Source organism: Prionailurus viverrinus, chromosome A3 (assembly GCF_022837055.1).
Source record: "Prionailurus viverrinus isolate Anna chromosome A3, UM_Priviv_1.0, whole genome shotgun sequence".
Classification (NCBI taxonomy): Eukaryota; Metazoa; Chordata; class Mammalia; order Carnivora; family Felidae; genus Prionailurus; species Prionailurus viverrinus.
Genome location: NC_062563.1, coordinates 101,843,351 through 101,868,563, shown reverse-complemented (window position 1 = coordinate 101,868,563; position 25,213 = coordinate 101,843,351). Strand labels below are relative to the sequence as shown.

General features: G+C 40.7%; 1 protein-coding gene across 4 annotated transcripts in view; it reads right to left on the bottom strand.

Annotated features, from left to right (window-relative positions):
• Positions 1–2,666: 2,666 nt before the first annotated feature.
• The window catches only part of RMND5A (required for meiotic nuclear division 5 homolog A), a 62,941-nt gene continuing 40,394 nt past the window's right edge, over positions 2,667–25,213 (bottom strand). For 2 of the 4 annotated variants that reach the window (XM_047851340.1, XM_047851337.1), the window contains 5 exons: positions 14,511–14,677; positions 13,687–13,852; positions 10,436–10,538; positions 8,344–8,498; positions 2,667–7,169 (listed from right to left, as the gene is read on the bottom strand). In XM_047851340.1, coding sequence (XP_047707296.1) covers positions 7,106–7,169; positions 8,344–8,498; positions 10,436–10,538; positions 13,687–13,852; positions 14,511–14,677 — 655 coding nt within the window. In that variant the 3' untranslated portion in view covers positions 2,667–7,105. The remainder of the gene's footprint in view (positions 7,170–8,343; positions 8,499–10,435; positions 10,539–13,686; positions 13,853–14,510; positions 14,678–25,213) is intronic. The other 2 variants (XM_047851339.1, XM_047851338.1) reach the window with 2 other exon arrangements.

The following is a 25,213-nucleotide window of genomic DNA, read 5'->3' as shown; positions in this document are numbered from 1 at the left end:
TACTCACTTTAACCGCTTACTGTACTGGCCTCCCATGCTCTAACCTCATCCCCTCCCCAACCATCTTTCATCCTACTGTAGCCAGAGTGGGCCTTAAAAATACACAACTTATGGGGTGCACGGATGGCTGTCGATTAAGCATCCAACTCTTGAATCCAGCTCAGGTCATGATCTCATGGTCTGAGATCGAGCCCCTCATAAGGCTCCATGCTGAACGCAGAGCCTGCTTGGGATTCTCTCCCTCTCTGCCCCTCCCCCACGTGTGCACACTCTTTCAAAATAAGTTAACATTAAAAAAATACACAACTTATTACATCTCTCCCTTCTCATCCCTCCCATTGTCCTCCAGCAGTTAGGTCACTGGTGGGAATTAACCTCACCAGAAGGGTCTCCGTGCGCTACTTTTCTCTACCTCCCAGCAGTCCTAAGCTGCAGGAGGCCCAGGGCCCTGTTCTCTCTCAATGCCTTAAAAAAAACCCATGTCAAATGACTGAAGGTGCCATATCATTGTATGTAAGATGTTTTCTGCATTTAACATACACACATCTGGGGCGCCTGGGTGGCTCAGTCAGTTAAGCATCCGCCTTTGGCTCAGGTCATGGTCTCATGGTTTGTGGGCTCAAGCCCTGCATTGGGCTCTGTGCTGACAGCTCGGAGCCTGGAGCCTGCTTCGGATTCTGTGTCTCCCTCACTCTCTGCCCCTCCCCCACTTGTGCTCTGTCTCTCAAAAATAAATAAAAATGTTAAAAAATTTTTTTCATGACTTTAAAAAAAAAGCAAAAAAACCATACACACATCTGTCTGTTATTAAACGAAAGGATTCTAATGCACAAGCCAGTATTTAGAATGAAACACTTGCTTTTCCAAGGAAACTCAAAATTCTGTCACATAGTGCTTTCCTAGGCACTACTTACAATGTTGAGGTATGTTACGTTAGCATAGAAGATTCATAGGAGTGTTAAGAACACCCCACTACAAGGAAAAGTTTTGGAAAAAAAATTAAAAAAAAATGAGTATAATACTTTCTGTCATACATATACTGACAGAGATTTCAAAGTAGCTTTGTGAATGGATCATTCTCTTGTCCTTTAATGCAAAGTTTTTAAAACTGGATCTCGACCCATTAGCAGGTCATAAAATCAACTTAGAGACTTGGTGAACATTAACAAATAAATCTAAAGTATCAGTGTTATCACACTTTAGAAGCATTCATTTTGTAAAACTTGTCTCAGAACTATAAACTTTATGTGTACACAGGGTTATGAGATTTTCTTACTGACTGCCACAAAACAGTGTGTCCTCTGTGAGAGGGTGAGGGGTACCAAGCTACTGTTTAGTTTGGTCTAAGGGTGCGTTTCCAGGCTTTATCTTGCCATTACAAAAAATCCAGTTTTCCATCTTTGGTGATCATTGCCCATTTTAGTGGGCAGGGGATGGGAAATGCATTTTGCCATGCTGCAAATACAACACTCCTTTCAACTGCCTGGGTGCTTAAAGAAATACACTCATTTTTAAAGTAACTGTACTCAAACTGAATTCAAAGCACACTAAATTTAACTTTTCTTGAGGATTCAAGTCTTAATCATCAAGAAAAGGGTAAATTTTGCCCAGTGGGCGTGATCCTTACCTCAGAAAATAGGGAGCATCCGAGAGGCTCCTTGTAAGGGAAGCCAGTTCTCTCACAAGCGTGCAGATTCTGATTCAGATCTGGGTTGAGGCCTGAGATTCTGCCTTTCTCACAAGCTCTCGGGTGATGCCGACGCTGCTGGAAACTCCACTTTTGAGTCCTAGAGAGCCGCACACGTTGCAGGGATAGGTGGCGAGCTCTCTGGCCGGGCTGGCCAGACCTCACCTATATACCACCTGAGCCACTAGCTCCAAATGCAACGGGGTGGGACCCAAGCGAGGACCCACTTGTTCCCAAGTAGGAAACATTCTGAAATCTCCCGTAAGAATGAGTCTTAAAAAATACACAAAAGCAGCACACAAGGATCCTTGGTCTCTACCACCTTAGCTCATCACTGAACAGGATAGACAACTGAGCCTGCTTCTTCTCCCTGGCAATGCCGACTGTGTGTGCCCCACTCTACCGACAGCCTGAGTACAGCTGTCTCAGGGCTCCTCTTCCAGGTGACACGCAATCGATCACTCCCGTCAAAGGGTCCTGGCTATGCACAGGGTACAGGAGCCTGCAAACACTGATGTGAGCCTGCCCTAGGAATTGGGATGGTGACCGGCCACCTCCTCTTCTTACACTGCTGTGGCACAGAACAGGATGGGATGGAGACAAAGAGATTCTCTTAAATTCTTGGCATGCAGGCCCTTCACAAACACAGGCAGCAGTGTCCTCTTCTTACAACTGACGCCTCCATGCTCCCCTGCCCTCGTACCTCTGTCAGCTGTCACGTTTATACAGATGGGTTCCACAAAACACTTTTTAAATGTGCATTTCTTTAATTTTTAAAAATATACACAGGAGAAGCCATGTGTTTTACATAGGAATACACACATTAACAAAGCATTTGTTATAGTTTTCCAAAATTCTATTATATCAGTCTGAAATTTATAAATTAAGTATAGCAGAACTTTTAAAGTCAAAATGAAATCCCTGAAACTACTGGATGCAGTGGACTTTTTTCCAAAATCAAATGAACAGAGAGTATGAATATGGTTTGTGTTAAATAAAGTTTATTGTTAGCTTTATTGCCTATAGTCTATAAGATGCAACTTTATTGTGCCTTTGCAAACAGGATACATTTCTTAAAAAACTGATCAAAATTTTCCATACATATAGCTCTATATGATAGATTACAGTGCAACACTATTTTCGTTACATAATTATAGAAATACTATAGAACCCAAGAGCACAGCGTAAGCAAAAGAAATACAATCCTGAGCCATCTGAACAAGATGATTTAATGAATCCTTTTAGTGTAAGTTTAGAAAACACGGAGGAGGAAAAAGAAAGATACATGCACACTGCAGTCATGAGCAAAATACATTAAATACCTGTTCCTTGCTAGACACAGGTGGGGGACTATGGTGAATTTCAGACACATGCACACGCACTCACACTCCCATCTACTCCTGCTTCCCTCCCATCCCCAATACATTCACTCCCACCCCTTCCCCAAAGAAAAGATCAGGCACTAAATCCTAGTGAACCCCACATCTGCCTTGCCGGAGAACGTGAAGGGACTGCTAAAATAAGAGTAGAAATCCTCACCCACAACATGAAACAAAGCATGTGCCGTAAGCCAATTCCAGCTGCTTTTGCCTCTTTGGAAGTAAACGAAGCATATGCTCACTACAGTTTACAACTGTAGAGGGAAAGGTCTTGAAAACAAAACTGTTTTCCCTCCCTATCCCCTGAAGTAAAATCAACAGCGGAAAACTCACCCTAAAACTAATTGCCTCATCTGCTATTAAAATACATTTGTCATTCTATTTTTGGTATCTATTCAATCATAGTTCAGTAAGAACAGTTCATGAAGTTTGTACCTGCTTATAGTAAACACTACTGTACCACATAAAACCCACCACAGCTGGACAGGCTTATGAAGCACCAAACCTTCTACGTGTGTGTTCCTTGCTAACATTCGCTCAAGACCACAGCATCCTAGTGTTACCAAGGATAATGTACGTAGAGTTAAGTAACGAAAGGTATTTGGTTTGTGTCTTCACCTTACACATCCTGGTGATGAAATTAACCAAACCATGCCTTCCCTGAAAATAACCTGAGTCTGCTGACTACGCAAACTGACCAGCTCGACTGTCAGTCCACTAATCAGAGGTTGAGCTGGAAAACCAGAGGGCTAATGTCTACCAGCAGCTTGTCTTGTGCGGATAACCAAGAGTTCTTGGTTTTTGCAGTATCTATTGTCCCAAAGGCTGAACCACTGAGGTGGAAAGAACTCACAGCATCAAGAATACTGAACGAACTACACAGCCTGCGGGACTGCCTGGAGAGAAAAGAGGATCCTCATTCCCCACAGGATGTGCTGTGGGTTTTAGTGTCTCTGTGTACATCAGCTGCTACAGAAAGAAAAAAAAAAAAAGATTAACTCCATAACTTTCTTATTTTCAATTAAATGCTCATACACTCACAAAATAGTCACACACCCTATGAATATGAGGTGGCTCTTCTCTTCAACATTTTTAAAATCAAGAGGCACCAATACCCGTTCATTTATGTATTAGAAGTCTCACAGAATCACCACCAAAACGACAGAAATGGCATTTGTGATGATCACACAAAGGAGAAAAAGATCGAAAAGACAAACTTAGCCGCCGTATTTCAGACTGTACTTGAAAGCACAGACGCTCTGGCTAAATTAGAATCTAAGGTTCTAATAAGGTTTTCTTGGTTTCGCATAGTCCCATGGCCTTTGTCCGTGACTGATAAATGGAATGGTTCCTAAGGTAATTGAGGAAACCACTCTGCAATTCTGTTTTCGATGTATATTATTATAATTAGTCTGCCTAGAAAAAAAACCCTTGGCTCTGTCATGGCCTTCTGCAAACAGAGGAAGAGCATGGCGAAGAGCATCCTCCTGCACTGTTGACTACACGGCCTCGGCGATAAGGTCCTGACGCCACTGGTGAAGGGGGTTCCAGAGCAGAAAGGACCACATGTTGTATTTCAGCATCTTTGGTTAAGGTCTGGCCTTGTCAAATCCACCTCTCCTTCCCATTTAGTCACCAATGTTTTAAGCCCATGCCTTTAGTTAAAGGTCACAAGACATAGTTTTCATGTCAAATCGAGAGTTTCAAATTTTTGGCCCTACCCTGCCCAGTAGGACTGTCAGGACCTTACACAGGAAACTGTAAAATCCAATGCTTCAGTGAAAAGCATACTCTTTTTAAAGTTTCATGAGCTGCATAGAAAACTGTCAACAAGATTCCCAACACTGGGAGAGGGACAGAGCACTTTGTCCTTAAAAGTGGCCTGAGCCAACTATATGAAGTGTGTGGCCCCCCAAAATATTTACCACCAGCCTCTAGAGCAACATCTATATTGTACAAATCTTATGTGAAGCCTAAATGTTTTATACGTTTTTCAGGTGGAAAGGTGAGAATAAGAGTTGTGAGTAAAGCTAAATCTGGCCTAGTGAGAAAAAAGAAGTAAACAAACAAACAAACAAACAACCTCTGGATTTTAATTCAAAGGAAAATATAGGTCATAAACCTGTTTTACATCCTCAGCCAGAGTTGCCTGGAATTCTCTACCTTCTGTTATGGAGTCCAACGAGCTTCTCTCTGCTCTCTTCCTTCACTGCTTAACCGGATAGAGGGGAAACTTTAGGGAGGCTTCCAACAGGAAAGCAGAAACATGGCTAAAGTCCCGGTGGGGCCAAGACTGAGGTCGGACAGAGCAAGCGTCGTGCCTGGATAGCCTAACGCTGCCCAAAGCGGTCACCCGGAAGCCTGACCACACACAGCAGTCAAGCAGCGTTCTCCTGCAGGTACTCCTTTCCTTTAGACGTACCCCCGCTCTCCCAGACAAACATTTCAGGACAAACCACCTGGTCTGGTATGGGCTGGTACGCTACTGCAAATGCTGACACTTTCCAGTGAACTCAGCACCAAACGTGTTTTCTCCCTCCCTGCGGAAGAAACCAATCTGCAGTTTAAAACACAAAGTGTCCCAGTCCTCTTTACTTCTGTGTTTTCTTCTTTCTCCATTTTCTCATCAAAGTTTTCCTATATTGACGTTCAGTTCCACACCAGATGAAATAAAGTTGCAAAATATTTGGTGATTTCCACAGAACATTCTTCTCGTAATGAACTGACTTAACGTGCTTAAGTCAAACTGACTTAACGCGCTTAAGTCAGAAGTATGTCCAAAGAAGTCCTTTCCATGTAGTTCGTTCATCATATAGAGAAAGACTCTTACACATGGCTATTTCGGGACAGTGCATTAAACGAAGATACCTCACAAGAGAAAAGATCATTATCTGTATCCATTAGAATAATACACAGATTCATAGTCAATGAGATGATACACTTTGCAGAAGAGAGGCATTGAACGGTATACTATTCAAATACAAAAACAGCAATAAACATATTCTGCACTACAGAAAATATGCTAACTTCTAACTTTAAGGATTTAAAGTAATGAGTCTGGTAACTGCATTTTAGGACTGGAACATGCTTCTTCCCTTCCAGGGACACAATGTTTGATGCCGGTGCACATATATATATACACACACACACACACACACAACACTGTGTCTGCAATGATATGCAAAGAGACAGACAGCCGAGTCCTGAAGGCAGATTTCAGAGAATAGGGCTACCAAGACCAAGAGAGCAAATATTAACTTAAGAACACCTCTAACTTCAGAATTTCATTTTATTGAACACACCTTTTAAAACAAGCACCTCTTGGCAATAAAAGCAAAGAAACACGAGTACTCCTTCCACTCTGTTCTAGTGGAAGACTTCTCACACCAACCTGCTGAATTCATGATGGAATCAGAAACAGGCAGCCCACTGGGGCTACAAGCAGAGCTCAAATGCAGGTCTGCTAACTTCTCGGGGAGAGCTGGAGCAGAGGAAAACACCAAAAAGCAAACTGGGCATCTATCACAGCTTTCTTCCTTAAGCAAAACAAATGCAAATTAGTTTTATAACCACAATTCAGTTTTTCAAACTTTTTCTGAAGAATTTTCATTTAATTTTGTATACATAACAGGAAGTAAAACTTTTTCACAAACATTCTCAAACCTTACAATTATCAAGAAATGACTAAAGTAAAAGCAGGAGAAATATTAAACACATGGCAGGGAGGTTGATTTCTGTTTCTGCTCTTAAAAAGTAAAAAAATCACCATATAATTAAGTACAAAAACCTGCATTGAATGACAACTGCTGGTGTATTTACTTGATCAAAAATGAAGACCAAGAATATAATAAAGCCCTATGATAATATTCGTCTGGAGCACTCCCCTCAGTGTGTGTACACTAAAATGTTGGCAAAGTTTCTGGAGCATTAGCTTATATAAACACGGGAGTCCTCAGTTAGCTGCATTAAATGGAACGTTCTCTTCTGAAATGCGCCACGATTCAGTTTCACTTACAAATCGCAAATTAAAGTTATCTCTTCAGAAAAATATCTGTTTGGCATCTCCTGGACTTTGTTCCATTGGACAATATGGACATTTTAATCTAAAGACAAGAAAGAAAACATTGAATCAAGGAACAGGATCAGTACTGAGCATTCAATTTTCCTCTACGGAATGTCAATGTCTTTAACAGTCACACACTCTCCACACACTCACGTCTGTATTTTGTTTTGAGGGTTAACTGTGCTTTCCCTTATTATACCAGCCAAGCTCTGAAGGGTCACAAATAAATACCAATCAAGCCAGATGCTAAACTGAAGGCTTTCCTTCAGTGGAAATGAGTGAAAACTGTTTTGTAAACAAAACAAAGACAACGGTTTTGAAAATTGCTCTTGCAGTTTCAAAAGTAAGCCCAATTTTCCTCCTCCGAAGTTTAGGCTGTGCCTGTCTTTGAACAAGCTTCAAATGGACTGGTCACACAATCCACTCAAGTGCAGCAAATCTGATGCCAGCAGCTGAGCCTAGAAGGCTTGCTGCCTACCAAGAACGACGCCCAGAACCAGCACGGTCTAGTCACCACCCACCGGCACCACCAGGGTTGCTGCATGGTCTGGGAAGGGCACAGATAGCTTCATTACATGCGAAGACTTTCTTTTAAAAGAAAGACTTTACCATAACAGGTCTCAAGTGAACTCCAATGAAAAATGTTCTAACTGCCTAAGCTAGAAATAGGCTTTTGTGCCTTTTTTCTTTTTATTGTAAGTTGGGCCCAGTATGAGTATAAAAATTATAAATGTATATACCCTGCGAATTAGCAATTCCAAGTCTACAATTTATATATCACATGTAGATAAAGTAATTCTCTTTACAACAACAAAACGTTTAAATGTTCATTGATAGGGAATTGGTTAAATGAATTGTCACATTTCCATATGGTAGAATACTCTGCAGCTCTAAAAAAAGAATGAGGGCTCTTTCTGTAGCATATAAAAAACCTTCAAAATACATCATTAAGTAAAAAAAGCAAACTTGAGTACCATACAGGGTATGTTACCATTTGTGTAAAGGCAGGGGGGAAATGACAATGTACTGCCTACCCAAAAGTTAAGAGTTAAAGATCATGCTTATAAATCTAATCATCAAATTCATAAACAAATAAAAAGACTGACAAGAAAAGAAAAGAAAAGACAAGAAAAGAAAAGACAAAACATCAGATACCACCTTCCCACTAAGTTTCAAAAGAAAATTTTTTTACCAACACTTAAAAAATCACTTACTTGCTACCATTAAACATTTTATTCAGGGCATCTCTTGATATAATATGACCACAGACCAATTTCATGGGTGGATTGTTATCTGTTGTTTGCTGACGAAGAATGGGACAGGCAAATATAGAGTGATACCAGCACTTTTTACCAAGGTCCACTTCAATCTTCAAAAAACAGTAAAAAGGCTCAAGTTACGTCTCAGAAAACCATCTACATGTCAATATGCACTGGGAAGCAAAAACATTTATCAGTCTACTCATCCAAATGTATCTTTTTACAGCACTCTTACCTCAAAGACAGGCAGTCTTAGGGATTCAAGCCTTACTTCATAATTCTAATTAACCTTCAAGATTATTTATAACACTACTTTTCAAACTAAATTCTGATGTCTGAGGAGTCAAAGGAAGGCAATGCTCTAGATGTCGAACACTCCTGAAAATCTGTCAGAATAGATATACCCTAAGAGCAAAGCCCACCAGAAACCCTGTTTTGCAGCACACTCAGGTAGGTGGTAAAATTCAGTGTAATAATTCCTTTAAAGACAGAATAAACAAGGCTTACTTCTATGCAAGGTTCAGATCTGAGTTTCCCATGTTCTGTGTATAATGGTCCAGAGAAACTACCTGAAACAAGGACTTTAAGCTCAAGTTCAGCAAGACCTCTCACAATCTGTACATCAGAGCCATGGTAGGTGTACCAGTCATTTCTCTTCACAGGGAACAAAACAAACAGAAGCTATGAAATCACCTAGCACAATGGTCGGCACACGACAGCGGGCTCCACAAAGGTCAGTTCTTTCTGTTTTCTTTCCTTCCAAAATGGTTATCAATATAAAGTCTATTACCCAGACTCTTTCAAGAATGCTGACCAAGTGTAACAGAACAATCCTGAGAAATAATGGTCCGATCATCACCTCCCATTGCTTTACTACCCCAACACACAGATGTCAGGTGAATTCAGACTTCAGCGTGCTCTGTGCTCATGCACAAATGTCAGAGATGCACGTAGCACAGCTGGGAAGCTGCCAGATTCTTGCAGGCACCTTCCTCAGCAAAGAAGTGAAGGCTCAAGTTCTTTTCACTTGTTCAAATAAGCAGCAGTCAAGGAGGGGTGCTGCCTGTGTCCTGACCACACTCAGACTGGGAATGCACCTGTGTCTTTAATCAAAACAGATCTCTGAGGAGGAGCTGGGGCAGCCAACCGACAGTTACCAGCTGGAAGGTGACTGTGGATAAACCTGTGCACAGGCATGGCAGACAAAAAGCAAAAGCCAAATGCGTATTTAGCCTTTTAGGGTCCGTGACACAACCGTGACAGGCATGATAACTGCAGTCCAAGTTTTAGTGCTTACTGTCAAAGGTCACATACAATGACCTTTGCCACTCCATGTCATAACTCCTATGGCAGCAAAGCTGGAGTCCCTACTATGTGTCCCATGTTATTCTAAGCATACCAATGTTATCTCTAGTCTTTAACAGCCCCAGAAAGGGAAGGAAGGTACCACAAACTACTGCTTAGAGAAGTAATAGGGTTGGCAAGTGACTAGAGGTGATGTTTAAAATCATGGCCAGGAGAGCAGTGGACACGCAGCACTGGAGGGCCGCTGAGGACTGCACGTGTACCAGGGACAACCTTTATTTTAGCAGCTCTGTGCTTATTTTGATTAAGCACAAACCCATGATTTCATAAATATCGATGCTTAACACAAAACTAAATTCAACCAGTTGACTCACCGCTCTTCTATTTTAAAAAACCGTAGTCCGAGTGGTTTCTCCAGGGCCCTGCAGAACATACTGCGTGCCACAGTACAGATGCCACGCACACCTGTGATGTCTTCCTTCACTAGCTCTCTACGTCAAAATTGTATTCGTTTTTTTCTACGTCAAAATTAAAAACCAGAAACTCCAGCGCCTCCAAAATGTACTAGCTCCCCATTTCTATTGTTTTTAATCATGTCTACACATGACATACAAGAATCCTGGCTGAACGGCTACAACGGTGTTCTCTCGTTAAAAGGCAAAAAACAGGCATTTTAAACTCTTAGCATCCATGTTCTTCTCATGGCAGGAAAAAACAGAGAACGGTAGAAAGTGGAACTCACAGGTAATTCATCTTTCTGGTTCCAAACTCCTGTGCACTGCCTCTGTTCTATCACGGCTTTGATATTAATTAACGCTGGCAGTGCCACACAACCTGCTGAGAAACTGGGAGAGAAGAGGAAATGTCAGTGCCAGGCCAGGTGTCAGACAGCTTGGTCCCAGGAAACATCAATCCCTCCAGACTCCGTGTGCACAGGGTCCTGGCCATTGGACAGGGCACAGTGCCCTCTGCTTTGTTAAATCAGTGCCAAGAAAAAAAAAAAAAAAAAAAAAACCTTCACATTTTACAAAACCACCAGATTCAATGGGCTCTGCTTATCAGTCATTAACGATATCCTGAAACAGTTTCTTGCTCAGCCTCCTTCTAGACCCTAGACCAGGATGCCCCTGTCCAGGGCAGAAGTGCTCATTTCTCAGACCCAGAAATGCTCACAGTCGTCTCTCAGCCGAGTCCCTCTTCAGGACTGCCCTCAGTTGAAGCAAGTCACCTGACCAGGGTCACATCTGATGACTGCTCTGGGTGAGGATACAGAAGCCCAGCTTGTCACCCTAATTTGGAACAGCTTCACAGGCCCACCATGGCGCCAGAGCTCCTCAGGGATGTGCTGAGGCCTCTGATAAGACTACTCTGCAGTCCAACTTACCCTAATCCTGCTGCTTTCATTCTGCCACGGGGGCTCATCCTAACAAACCTCCCTCGTGTCATCTCCACCATTTCACACTCTGTTCCCCCAGAGAACCTGACCTGCAGCCTGCTCATGCATTATAACAAACTGCCTCAGTGTCTCCTATGCTCAGCTGGAACACCCCACGGAAGGCAGAAGGTACCTTGTTCACCTTTGTAGCTCATACAATGCCTGGCACATAGCAGGGATCTAAAACACTTGAGGCATTAAATAAATAGGAGAGCTAAAGAAGTTATTTTCTTAAACAGGTTCATCGACTTCTTGTTTTCAAGACCCACTTACATGCTTAGATATTAAGAATCTCAAAGGCATTTGTTTCTGTGGGTTATATTATTGTACTAGAAATTAAAACTGACACATTTAAAAAATATCAATTTGTTTAAAATAATAAATATATCACGTTATAAATAACATTCTTACCAAAAAACAAAACAAAACAAAAACTCCGTATTTTCCAATCCAAAAATTGTGACAAGACTGGCACTGTTTTACATTTTTACAAATCTCTTTATGCCTAGCTTTATGGAAGACAGATTCTTATATCTTCTGCTGCATTCAATTTGTTGCAATGTGTTCTTTTGATTTAAATAAATGGGGAAAAAAATCTGGCTTTAAACAGATAGGCCAGGTAATTTAATTGTCTTTTCAGATAATTGTGATATTCCTTTAATGCCACACCAAAACTCAACAAGTAGTAGATTCTTAAAGGTTAGTTGCAGAGTGGAGTGAATCCTTGCCACTGAATTTCTTTGTTTCCTGCTACATTAAAATCCAATTGTCTGTCTCACACTGTGAATGAATCTTTTACTCATGCACGATTTTATAAGATCACAGTGAATTAAGATCTTCTAAGTGTTAACACATTTCATTACACAATCTCAAAAAAATCAAATTCATTAATATCACCAATCTCATCAGAAAAGTATTGGGAAGGGATCCCTGGGCAGTTCAGTCAGTTAAGCATCTGACTTTGGCTCAACTCAGGTCATGATCTCACGGTTCATGAGTTCCAAATCTACACTGGGTGAGCTCAAGCCCCACTGCAGGAGCACTGTCAGCACAAACCCGGTTCATGAGTTCCAAATCTACACTGGGTGAGCTCAAGCCCCACTGCAGGAGCACTGTCAGCACAAACCCTGCATGGGATTCTCTCTCTCTGCCCCTCACTCACCTGTGCACTCGCTTGCATGCTCTCTCTCAGATAAATAAGGGAAGGAAGGAAAAGAAGGAGGCAGGGAGAAAAAACAGTATTGGGAAGCTGCATGCCCACAGTGGCAGATACAAGTTTTCCAAAACTGCTATCTTAGCTTAAACTCATGAATTTAAAAGATACAAAAAGATACAGTCAGTTGCTTTCCTTGACATGACAGGCTCACTTCATACATGTGAAAAAACAGCTGCCAAAAACCTAAGTGTAATTAACTGTAGTGATTCTAATTTTTTTTTTAATGTTTATTTATTTTTGAGAGTGAGAGAGACAGAGCACAAGCAGGGGAGGGGCAGAGAGAGAGGGAGACACAGAATCCTAAGCAGGTTCCAGGCTCTGAACCATCAGCACAGAGCCCGATGCAGGGCTTGAATCCACGAGCTGTGAGATTAGGAACTGAGCCAAAGTCAGACACTTAACCAACTGAGCCACCCAGGAGCCCCAGCTGTAGTGATTTTTTTCAAGTAAGAACTATTTCATGAAAAAAACAACTAGTGGGGGCACTTGGATGGCTCAGTTGGTTGAACGTCCCGACTTTGGCTCAGCTCATGATCTCATGGTCCCGTGAGTTCAAGACCCGCATCAGGCTCTGTGCTGACAGCTCAGAGCCTGGAGCCTGCTTCAGATTCTGTGTCTCCCTCTCTCTGACCCTCCCCCACTTGCACGCACGCACGCGCGCGCGCGCGCGCGCGCGCACACACACACACACACACACACACTCTCTCTCTCTCTCTCAAAAATAAACAGTTAAAAAAATTAAAAAACAACAACAACTAGTGTATTGGCTCATAAAAATCAAGCAACATACACAGGTGTTTTCTGAGACAAGAGGATACTTTGGCTTGAAGTTGAAGTGCTTTATGAGAACTTCCCACTTTGTCACACAGAATATTAAAAAGGTGTGTACTCAAAGGTGAAAATGTAATAAAACTAATAATTTTAAATGTTTTGTCAAGAGCAATCTTTTTTTTTTTTTTTTTAAGAACAGTCTTAAGTAAAACTAGTGTGTCTTAAACTGCAAGTGTGTGGTGAAATATGATGTGTGGGGAATATGCCAAGTCCTTTAGGAGTCTGGGACCGCTCTGCTGATCTGCGAGCTAAGGCTCAAGCAGTTTAATACACCACTGTTGCTGCACCATCTGTGGAAATATCGGCACAGTGAAAAAGGCTCTGGGGGACCCCCAGAGGTTCACAGATGACACTGCTCTAAGACTGTTTCATCACCAATTGTGATGATCTCCTGAAATACCAACCGTACTCTTCTTCAGAAAGACAAACGTTCTCTTCAAAAGCGAGACAGGAAATTAAGAAAAACTAAAGCAAGCAGTGCATATTTCAATAGCAGGACCCATTTCCATACCTGACGCTGAGAGGGGACTCCACCGAGAGCCCCAGGAGGGCACAGGCGTCCCGAGTAAAGATGTCACAGATGTCAGCCCACTGGTTTGCATCAAGTAGGTGAACGTATGGTGAGTTCTCAATCCCTTGTCTCAGGTACACAAGGCTTCCCATCAAAACCTGAATGTCTAAACAAAACCAGTGACAATTTGGAGGTATGAATGAGCACTCCTGAAACAGGGGCTGACGTGGGGGTGGGAAGCTGAGAAAGGCAAAAATTCCCCCAACTGACATAGCCTAAGTTATTAACAATGTCTTTTAAAATTCTGGTCCTTAAGCTTGGTTTATCCCTTCACTGTAAATCAAAGAAACAGCATTGAGAGAAAGGGGAAGAAAAGGAAAACACTGAATACAAACTTCAAGTTACTTTACTCTTATACACAGCATAGTGTAACTACCATTATCTAGATGAGTAATGATAACGTCGTAAATGGGGCCACCAAACATTTCTAGCTGTAGAACTGGCCAGGACTCCCACACTGACATTCGATGTCACTGCTGCCACCTTGGACACTTTGTGGTGGCATGCCTGCCTGCTCTTTCTCCTATCTCTTACATACAGAATCCCCAAAATGCAATGTCTCTTTCTGACTTTGAATCCAAGAGGCTTCAATGTTTTACTTTTGTTCTAGGTCCACTCAGCGATCTAATAATAATCTAAGCGATTAGCATCTACAATTATTTTAGTTCCTTAGCAAATTGGTGTTAGATCTCCTTAAGATAAACCTAAATCCCAGTGGTGGCTATAGGTCTGTTCCAATTAAAAACATTTGACTCTAGACTCACCTTTTTGATGATTTAGGGCAAATGGCTGAAAATTTTTAGCATATTGTAATGCTTCTCGCTGATTCGTAGTTCCGCCCATTAACAAGCTAATAAAATACAGTCTGTGTAGTTTAAATTCCAAGGAACTGTTTTGGGCTATGAGCATTTCTCGGTTTGATACTGCCCATCTAAAGGAAAAGCAGAAAAGATTTTAACAGTAATTAAGAGCCGGCAAAGAGTGTCAAAAATTCTTTGAAACCTAACAACACACAAAAAAGGGTCTGGTCTGCCATCTTGTGGAAATCAGTGGTAACATCAATCCCTTGGCCCAGAGACTTTTGTAAAGAAAATAAACATAACTACACCCAAAGAGACACTTCAGCTAGTGAAAGTAAGATAAAAATAGTAAGTCAGATGACAATTAAATATTTAGTAAGGTTTTATACCAAGACAAGATGGACTCTGATGAGTCACAGGATATATTTGGAAATTGTACAAGGCCCACTTTGAAGCAGGTGTCAGCCATGAGATTCACTACTCAATTGCCCGTATCCACTACTCTTTTCCTGTTAACCTGGCATGGCATATTTATAAATGAATCATAAGATTCTGAATGGGAACCATCTATTTTTAGACTTTTTGGGGGCACAAGATTTTGTGCTGCATACTTTGAGATTAAAAACAGCAAACAAGGTTATTTGTGCCTCAAGGTGTTTTCAGTCTAATCCGGCAGATAAAACTACATACATATCACATTTATATCACACTGTGCCATAATGATTTGTACAAACATACTGCTAATGAAGGGAAGAATATCCAATTCTGAAAGATCCAAAGTACAGGGACTCAGGACTCTCCAGTACACACAGTTGGGATAACCACTGTTGAGCTGGGTCTACCACTCCAGGTGGGCACTAGGCAGAAAAGTGTACCAACCAGCTGTTAAAATCAATTTTGCAATCAAATGGTAAGGAAGCATTACTTTCTCTCTTTAAACAGATTAAGATGTAGGAGCCATATCATATTTTTCATCTGACTTTCAGTTGGACAAATATTCTAACCCATTTCACCAAGGACCAATGGAACATGAACTGGGTATTATTATAAACCCGGAGCAGCTCTGCAAACTACAAAAGTAAAATGTTACAGGTTCCTCATAATGATCAGTTGAATGGGATTAGACTTCACAGAACTCTACTGTTACAGGATCCTACCCTAAGGGTTCCACATGCACATGGGTATTCTAATCAACCTGTTGATGCATCCACATCTTAGAGTCCAAACATGAAGCTTCTGTGACTTCAAAATCAAGGTTATTGCTAAAAATATTTTAAAACCTATATTCATCACTTAGACTTTGGCAATATTTACTTAAATTTAAGTAAGCTTTGAAACCTTGCCTGGTCGCAACACCAAGTCTGAGATAAATCCTGCTGACACCAGCAACGTACTTTTGGCAGCGATCTTTCATGAATGCCCAACGCCAACCGCCAGTACCAAAAGTATTGAGCGTCTGGCAATATCTAGCTTGTCGGGGACCTTCATGATTTCCAGTTCCAAGGAGTACATTTATTTTTATTTTTATTCCAGTATAGTTAATATACAGTGTTGCATCAGTTTCAGGTATACAATCTAATGATTCCACACTTCCATACATGACCCAGTGATCAACATAACAACTACCCTCCTTAACCCCCTCACCTATTTCACATATCCCCCTACCCGCCTCCCCTCTGGAAACCATCAGTTTGTCCTCTACAGTTAAAAGTCTGTTTCTGGGTTTGCTTCTCTCTTTTTTCCTTTGCTTGTCTGTTTTCTTAAATTCCACATGAGTGAAATCGCATGGTATTTGTCTATTTGGCTTTGCAGCTCCATCCACATGGTTGCTAATGGCAAGATTTCATTCTTTTTTATGGCTGAGTAATATCTCATTATGTGTATACACCACATCTTCTTTATCCATCTATCTACAGACACTTGGCCAAGCAGTACATTTAAATCATGTTGCTTACCAAAAGTTTATCCTACACCCCTCACTCATAAAATCATGAGTGTGTTTTCCTACTAACAAGGAAGGAGAGGCAGCAAGCTACTTGTTTTCTGTTTCTGATATGAGGTACATGTGTAAGAGTCTACAGAGTCCAAGAAGGGAACTAACAGAGAGTAACTACAAATTTTAATAAACAATGAAAGTCAACAGAGAGGGCAAAGTCCTTACGTAGGCAATTCACAAAGGAAAAAATCTATTTCATTTTCACAGGCAGATTTTCAGGATATAATATTAAAGGTGGGGAAAATTGTCCTGTCTAGGAAAAAATAACTCCCAGTTACAAGAATCTTTAATGGTAATGATTCCAGGGAAGCTGGACTGCATCCATTGTTCACCAACTGTTATGGTGCATGGGCTACAACAACCCAGACCAGGGCATCAACTCTCAGAGCAGCACCAGGAGGCCAGAAATAATGGGAGGACATAACGGTGGTCCAGAGGACAGTGACTAACATAGTCTATGCTGTCCTACGTTTTACAAAATTACTTTCAGTTAAGAAGGCAGTAACTTTTTAAGCAAATGCAAAAGTAAACGAAATTCTTAACTTATTTTTTAATCAAAAAAGCTAACAGTAATTGCAAATTACATTTCCTAAAAGTAATCCAAGCCATGAATTATGATTTTAAGCTCTGCAAACTATATATATATATATATATATATATATATATATATATATATATATATATATATATAACCATTTAACTTGGAGAGGTATTTAAATACTGGACAATGTAGTTCCTAATTTATCACTTATTTTTACTCACTTTCAAATTTAGCTATAAACAAGGCTACAAAATAATCAGAAAAAAGCTAACATTGCTAGTTCCTAACCCCCACGCCCACCAAGAAATTTTCAGGAAAAGTAAATAGCTATTTCATTACAAAAAGGAGCTGGAGAAATGTGGGGAAAATGCAAACTCCAAATTCACAGAATACAAGTTGTCATGCATTTCTTAAATTACATTTCTTGACCTTCTGTCTTGAAACAATGCGTTATCTTCACTTAACTTTTGAATATTATATTAAGCCTAAATCTCACAAAGCAAAGCATTAGATTAACCATTTCTAAGCTTCTCCCTTCCTGGCAAAATGTCATTTTCTACACTAAGGATCTCTGCTCTCAAACGTGTAAACATATGTAAGTAAGCATTAAGGTGAAAACCTTGCCTTATAGCACCTCTCCCTCATACCTCCAGGCATCCACATTTGTATTGTCCTGACCCCAATTCCTTGGCCACAGTTGACTGGCCAAATAAACATGGGTTTTAAAGTCACACTCTTGTGGTGTCTCATATAAATGAATTCATCTATCCCTTATCTCCTTCATGATCACTTCATGATCCTGTATCTTTTGTGCTTGAAGTTCTTAATGATTGCCTTCCTTGACAATCAGAACATCTGCCTTAACTAATCTCTGGAATCTGGGTACAAATTTCACAGCAGCATTTTTTATCTACACTAGCAGCCTCCCCAGAGAGCTAAACGTTAGCCAGTTCATGATGACTTCTGAATTGATGAAACCATCTTTGGCAGTAAAGTTCTTCTTCAATCTCCTTATAATTACTGTTTTCTTTCAATACGGCCAACTGCCACATGGCCAAACTAACCTTTTTAAAAAAAAAAAATTGCAACCCAAAGTAGAAGTAAACATTCCTTTTAAACCATAAGCAGCTTTCCGTTCCTAGTGCAATTTAAATTAAAGAATGTCAAAGTGGCTCTACCTTGATTTTTCACATTCATAGTGCTTTTTCAGTACGGCTTCTATCATGACTTTGTTCAGGCCTGCATCTCATCCTGGCTCCGCTCTGTCGATGGCATTTTCAACTTTTTTTTTTTTAATGTTTATTTATTTTTGAGAGAGAGAGAGAGAGAGAGTGTGTGTGAGTGGGGGGCAGGGGGCAGTGGGGAGAGAGAGAGGGAGACACAGAATCCGAAGCAGGCTCCAGGCTCTGAACCATCAGCACAGAGCCTGATGTGGGGCTCAAACTCACGAACTGTGAGATCATGACTTGAACCAAAGTTGAACTCTTAACCGACTGAGACACCCAGGCGCCCCTCAACTCTTTCTAATCACATGCAATTTCACTTCTAGCAATTCACCTTTGTTGACCAAGCTCCTCTTTCAAAAATCCATTTCTGTAATATGTTGCACGTTGTTTATCTCTGGGGGATGAGGAGGCAAGACAACTACACGCTTGCTGAGGGGTAACGAATGTGCGGTGACCAGTCACTGACAGACTTGGAAGAAGTGATGTGGTTGGCTGTGATCAAGATGCACATCTGTTATTTATGTGGTGATTTGTTATTTATGTGGTGATTTGGGAGTAAGGTTTGTAGCTTATGCAATTACTTACAGTTTACACAGAACTTGAAGCAGGATCCAGGCTCTGAGCGGTCAGCACAGAGCCTGATGCAGGGCTCGAACTCACAACGGCAAGTCATGACCTGAGCTGCAGTCAGAAGGTTAACCAACTGAGCCACCGAGGCACCCCAACTTTATAAAAGCCAAGAAGGCCCAGAGTGGCACAAAGGAGAAAGATGCAATGTTTGAAGAACTAATAAGCAAGTCCACGTGTCTATGGCACAACTCTTTTTAAGGTAGGCTTCATGCCCAATGTGGGGCTTGAACTCACGACCCAGAGATCAAGAGCCGCATGCATGCTCCACCAACTGAGCCAGCCAGGCGCCCTCACTACAGCACAACTCTTAAAGAAAGAAAATTAGGTTAGTTTTCTTTTTCTCATCAAGATCCCTGCCCCTCCACTTTTCTTAAGGAGCACAGGGGTAGGTGTCGGCAGGAGCAAGAAGTGGTTGGCCAATAGGAGAAATTAGAGGTGTTTGTCATGTGGTGTGACAAATTAAAGGAGGAAAATAATGAGACTAGAAAGGAGACACAGGTTCAGGCCAAGAACCTGACATCTGAACCTAACACATTCAGATAACCTGATCTAGCAAACTTCATTACCATCAAGAGTGATGTGTCCAAGTGAATGAAAGCTGGTCTAGATGGAAGACCTGTTTGCTTTGTGCAGTGAGAAGCCATGATCCTACCTCCCAGTGGAGGTGCTGGTTAATTTTTTGCAAACGAACAATCAAACACAAAGTGAGTAGCTGAGAATAGAGCAGAAAAACTCAAGGGCCAGGCTCAATTGCCACATTTTCTACAACTTTCCTAAATAATCTCTGCAGCCACAGAACTCTTGATGTCCCTTGTATATGAACCTCTCACATGGCTCATCTCACATTTGTAGGATAGTTTCTGGTCTTTTATAAGGCAGGGACTCTGTCTTGCTCATCTTGGCACACCCTGCCTACTCTGAATGGGGTATACTGATAAAGAATACAGGTTAGTAGAGTCAACTACGTGTGGACTTTAATCTTAGCTCTGCAGTGTGAATTTGGGCAACTGTTACTCAATTCTCTACAATCTGTTTCCTTACTGTAAAATGGGGGTACCTCAAAGGGTTGTGGGCATCAAACAAGGGGGCTAGTTAAAGCGCTGAGCACAGAGATGGGCACAAATAGATATTCAATAATAAGCAACTTAATTTGTATTTACTGAACGGATGAACTCTAATGGTTCTTCAAAGTCATTATTTTTAATAAGAAAATTATACTTAAAAGACAAGAATTATTCGGGCGCTTCCATGTAATACTCAGTGCTGCTTTGGTTTTTATAGTCTCAACTGTGTCGGAATATGATGATATCCATGTATCAGTTAATCCTCTTCAAAACATTCAAGTTTTTGTAGCTAGAAGTTCACACTGAATATTCACTTGGGTATTTGCTTCTCTGAGCAGGAATAAGAGGTAGAAGACCGTCAGAGCCTTAATTAACCTGGTAATAACCAAATCCAAAGCACAGGAAACTACAAAAGCATGAAATATAATTGGCCCCCAAAACTTAACCCACTGCCTATAAAGCAATACAAGACACATACAAAAAAATAGTTGAGATGTTAAGAAATAGAATGCTATTTTCTAGATAATGGCATTTCCAGCAGAAAACTTTTGATTTTTAATTTTTAAAAGAAAACAACTAGTACGATACACAACCAAAAAGCCAACTAAACATTCAATTATAACGTCACTGTGATTTGTTAAAAAAAAATTCTGATCCCAAATCAGAATTGGGATATTTGAGAGCACCTATGTGGGTTATGAGAGCACCATATTTGTGAGAACCTATGTGGGTTATTGAGAGCACCATAAGCTTTAGAACTATTCCTCATTTAAAGAGACACTGTAGGGGCACCTGGGTGGCTCAGTCAGTTAAGCGTCTGACTTTGGCTCAGGTCATGATCTCACGGCTTGTGGGTTCGACTCCCACGTCAGGCTCTGTGCTGACAGCTCAGAGCCTGGAGCCTACTTTGGATTCTGTGTCTCCTGTTCTGCCCTCCCCCGCCCCCCCAAAATAAACATTTAAAAAAATTTTTTAAAAAAGACACTGTAGACAACCCCCCCCAAAAGGGCTAAAAGGCACCCAGTAAGGTCACTGATATCACAATTATCTCTGTTCACTGCCACTCCATTCCCTAATAAAGAGACCTTTTGTGCCTCTTCCATAAAAAGACCCCAAAACAATACTACTGACTTAGGTGACTAAGTTAGAAGCAACCCACTCCACACAATTATCCCACAAAGCATTAAGCATTAATTATCCTAACTGTCAGGCCTCTGAAAAGACTTGGCACATTGTTAGCTCCATATTTAGAATTTCCATGTTATTCCAAAAATAATTAAAACAAGATCCCACCTTCACAGTTAGCTGCTGTCCCCCAGGAACCTAACTGACAGCCTCATCTATTTACCTCACTCCTCTTATAATTTTGCCAATCTGGGTTGGTGTCTATTTCTGGTAATAATGAAAAATATCTCTTGCCAATTCCCACAGACACTCCACTACAACCTTTCAGAACATTTTTAAAAGGCTTACAAATATATTCTTTTTCTGTTCTCCTCTAGGGCTATATTCTTGGGCGGGAGGGGGGGATGGTGTATAAGCTTAAGTTCAGTGAAATGAATGACATTTATTTACTCCACAGACGTGGACTTGGTTCAATGTTATTGGTGACCAAATCAAGTGCTTAAAAAATTCAGAGAATGGCAAAAATGACAAAAATCAAAGTTCAGCCAAAAAAGGTTAAGAATCCTCTAACTCTGCTTTAGAGACCAAAAAGAATAGCTTAACATTTCTTTTCTGAAATATTTGCAAATGGCAGTTTCTCAGATATGGACTGAGTTCATCACTGGAACTACTAACATTTTACTCATCTCAGACTGGTGTGAATCTTTGTCCTTCTTACATGCTATTTTAAAAAATAATACAGGGGCGCCTGGGTGGCTCGGTTAAGCATCCGACTTCAGCTCAGGTCATTATCTCCTGGTTTGTGAGTTTGAGCCCTGGGTCGGGTTCTGTGCTGACAGCTCAGAGCCTGGACCCTGCTTTGGATTCTGTGTCTCCCCCTTCTCTGCCCTTCCCATGCTCATGTTCTGTCTCTGTCTCGCAATAATAAATAAACATTAAAAACAAAAATTTTTTTTAAATACAAACTATAGTGTTACGCATTTGATTTACTTCAAACAAAACAAAACAAAACAAACAACACGCACACTTTTAATCTGAGCCTCTCCATAATGCAGTGCCTGGTAAGAGTCCCAAAAGCAATGTGAGGCAAGTGGCCACCATGCTGGACGACACAGTTCTACCAATTAGCGATTTTTTTTAAATAAAGTTCTTAAGTATGACATGCTTTTTATTTACTGCTAATAAATAAACCCACAAACCATGAAATCATGACCTGAGCCGAAGCCAGACACTCAGCCCACTGAGCCACCCAGGCGCACCTCAATTGGTTTCTTTTTAATAGAATAGCTCCGTCTCCACCAGACTTAGCACATGGGCACAGTGAGTTAAAAATGTATCCCTTAACTCACCTTTTCTGCCTTTTCAGAATTAAGAACCATCCTGAACAACAACAACAACAAAAAACCCAAAAAGAACAAAAATAAAAACAAAAAACTCAAGCTCTGGAAAAAAAAAAAAATCCAACTTGAATTCCTTTTCTCCAATGGTATATCTATCAGAGCCTTCTTTCTTCTGTGGTTCTATGTGGCTATTAAAAAATGTCTAAGTCAGCAAGACTGCCCACCTACAGGAAGCCAAAACTAAAAACAAGAAAACAAATACCAGAAACTGCCTAATCATTGTCACCCTCATTGCCAGTGGTAGTCAAGGCTCTGTGATCAGGTACTTCAGCTTGCTGCCTTCATTTTCATTTTCTAAAAACTTTCTCCGCTTATAAATGGTGTTTTATTCACAGATACTACAATTTCTCTAAGTCTGGCAAACACTTCCTTCTCCTTAGATCCACTGTTCATACCACAAAGAAACTACAATGGTTAAGCTCATCATAATCCCTCTGTGGTTTTTATTTCTAGCCCCACCTAATCACTAGGCTTAGAGATGGAGTCCTTTCATTTTTCAACAGGCTGCCTCAGATTGTTCATGGCCTGTCCAATCTAAAATTCTTCTGTGGTCTAAACTAACAGAATATTTTTCTCTCTTCTGTGAAAAATTCTTTTAATTTCTCTCTCTCTGTCTCCTTCTCATAACCATTCAGTTATTTTCTATTCCCTCACAGTGTTCTACTGAGGCTTTGCAAACTCTTTTAAACTGCAAATTCTTCTAAACAAGTGCTGGGGGCCCCTGGGCCTACTCCTCGGTGTTGAAAAACCAGGTTTCCAAGAAGTCTGCAAGGTTGTAAGCCAGACCATAGACTGTGGCAAATTCAAGAAGGTGGTATTACTCTTTGAAACACCTTTAAGGCAAGCAACCTGAAGACAGGCTTCCCCTGAAGACAGCACTTAAAATGTCAGTAACTGGCTCATACCTATAACAACAGTTTCTGTTTCTCTAATATTTCTCCATCCCCTTGTGTTAAGTTGCTATTACTCTCTTGTTGACACGAGTTACTTTTGGCTTGACCTCTATCTCCCCCATGAAGGAAGAGGTCTCACGTTTGCTCAAAGTTCTCCTTCTAACTATTCCATCATTTACTGAAGTATGCCATACGCTTATGAAGTAAAGCACCATGCCAGGTGCCAAGAAGAACTTAAAAAATAGATAAGGCAATCTGGAGGAGAAGAAAAATCCATATACAAAGTCAGAAATATAAGGGGGCAGGAACAAAAGAGTAGGCAGTGTCCTAACCAGCTCTGTGTATATAATTAGCTGTTGTTCTGCCACTTCTGCCATATCAACATTCTTTTCTTCCTTCTTTCCATTGTGTCTTATCATTTGCAACTGATAGCTAATGCTCTCCAAAGTTCCTTTCATCGCCTCTATCCATAGTAATCTGTTTGGTTGGCTTCTGCCTCCCCAAATGTCTAGACTGCCTGGAGGAAGTGCTGCAGCCCCTCGTGGATGGTTCCATGCTGCTGCCTCTCCCAGCGTGGACAAATAGTAAGTGCCACAATGACTGAAAGATACTGTCTTGTACCTGAACCAGAATTCTTCAAACTGATGTCCCATATTCGTCAACTTTTGCTATGAGCTGAATAAAGTGAATTCTCTGTACCTTGGACATTAAAGATGCTGAGGAAATAAGGGCTTTGTAGCCACCAGTAACAGGCAAGAATTGGAAAAGTCGGAGTTGTTGTAACAGACATTTCTATTAAACTATCATTTTCAAAGCTTCTGTTCAGTAGGTCTCCAATTTTGTGGGTTTTAGCGTTTTGCGGGGGGGGGGGGGGGGGTTTGGGGACAAGAACAAGGATTCTGTGGTCAGATATGCATGGGGAACATGGAATTTGGCAACATTAAATGTTTCTTTAGGACTGCTGATGGCCCCTGTAATGTGCTAAAGTAATAAGTCTCTTAGAGAAGAGTATTCACAGGACATCATGTGAAGTGCTTTTCATGTGACCTTTTGATTCCATATCCTGTTCTTCCACAAAGCACCTGCCAGGCCTCAATTCGTCCTCTATAAAATAAGTATTTATTTCATAGGGTTATGATGAGAATATAATAAGTTAATACACGTAAAATGCTTAGAACAATGCTCGGTATATAAGCACTCAAGAAAAGTTAACTATAATTGCCGCCACATCCCCCTATACTGATAATATTTAATATGGCAACCTTCCCAGAAAAGTAAAGTAACAAAATTTTTACTGTGTAGTAATTTCCACTATTACAACCAAGGGGATAGAATGAACCCTGCCTTTGCCTGAGAGGCACTGCTTGAGGCTACCAGTTAACAGAAAACATTGATAGAAATAATTGATACATATGATATAGTTATCAGTAAGAATCTTAGATCTTACAGAAAAAGCACAAAGTTAAAAGGGTGTTATCAATTTTCTTCACTCCAAAAGGGAAACGCCTTGAGTACTTTGAGAGCTGAGGTGGTCTAAATACTCAGCAGTCTGTGGCACATGGTAAGCACTCAACAAAAATTTGATGAAAAAAATCCTGAGAAATTAACGGATAAATGACTATCAGTTGAATAACCCAAATATTATTTCCAAATCGTTATGAAACAACTGGAAAACCCATACATTTCTATATTTAGGCTCCCTCACTCTTCTCTATAGATGTTTAATCATATGGGTAAAACATGAAAGTAGATGGGAGAGTGGCTATTTAAGAGTTATGACTGGTACTTGACA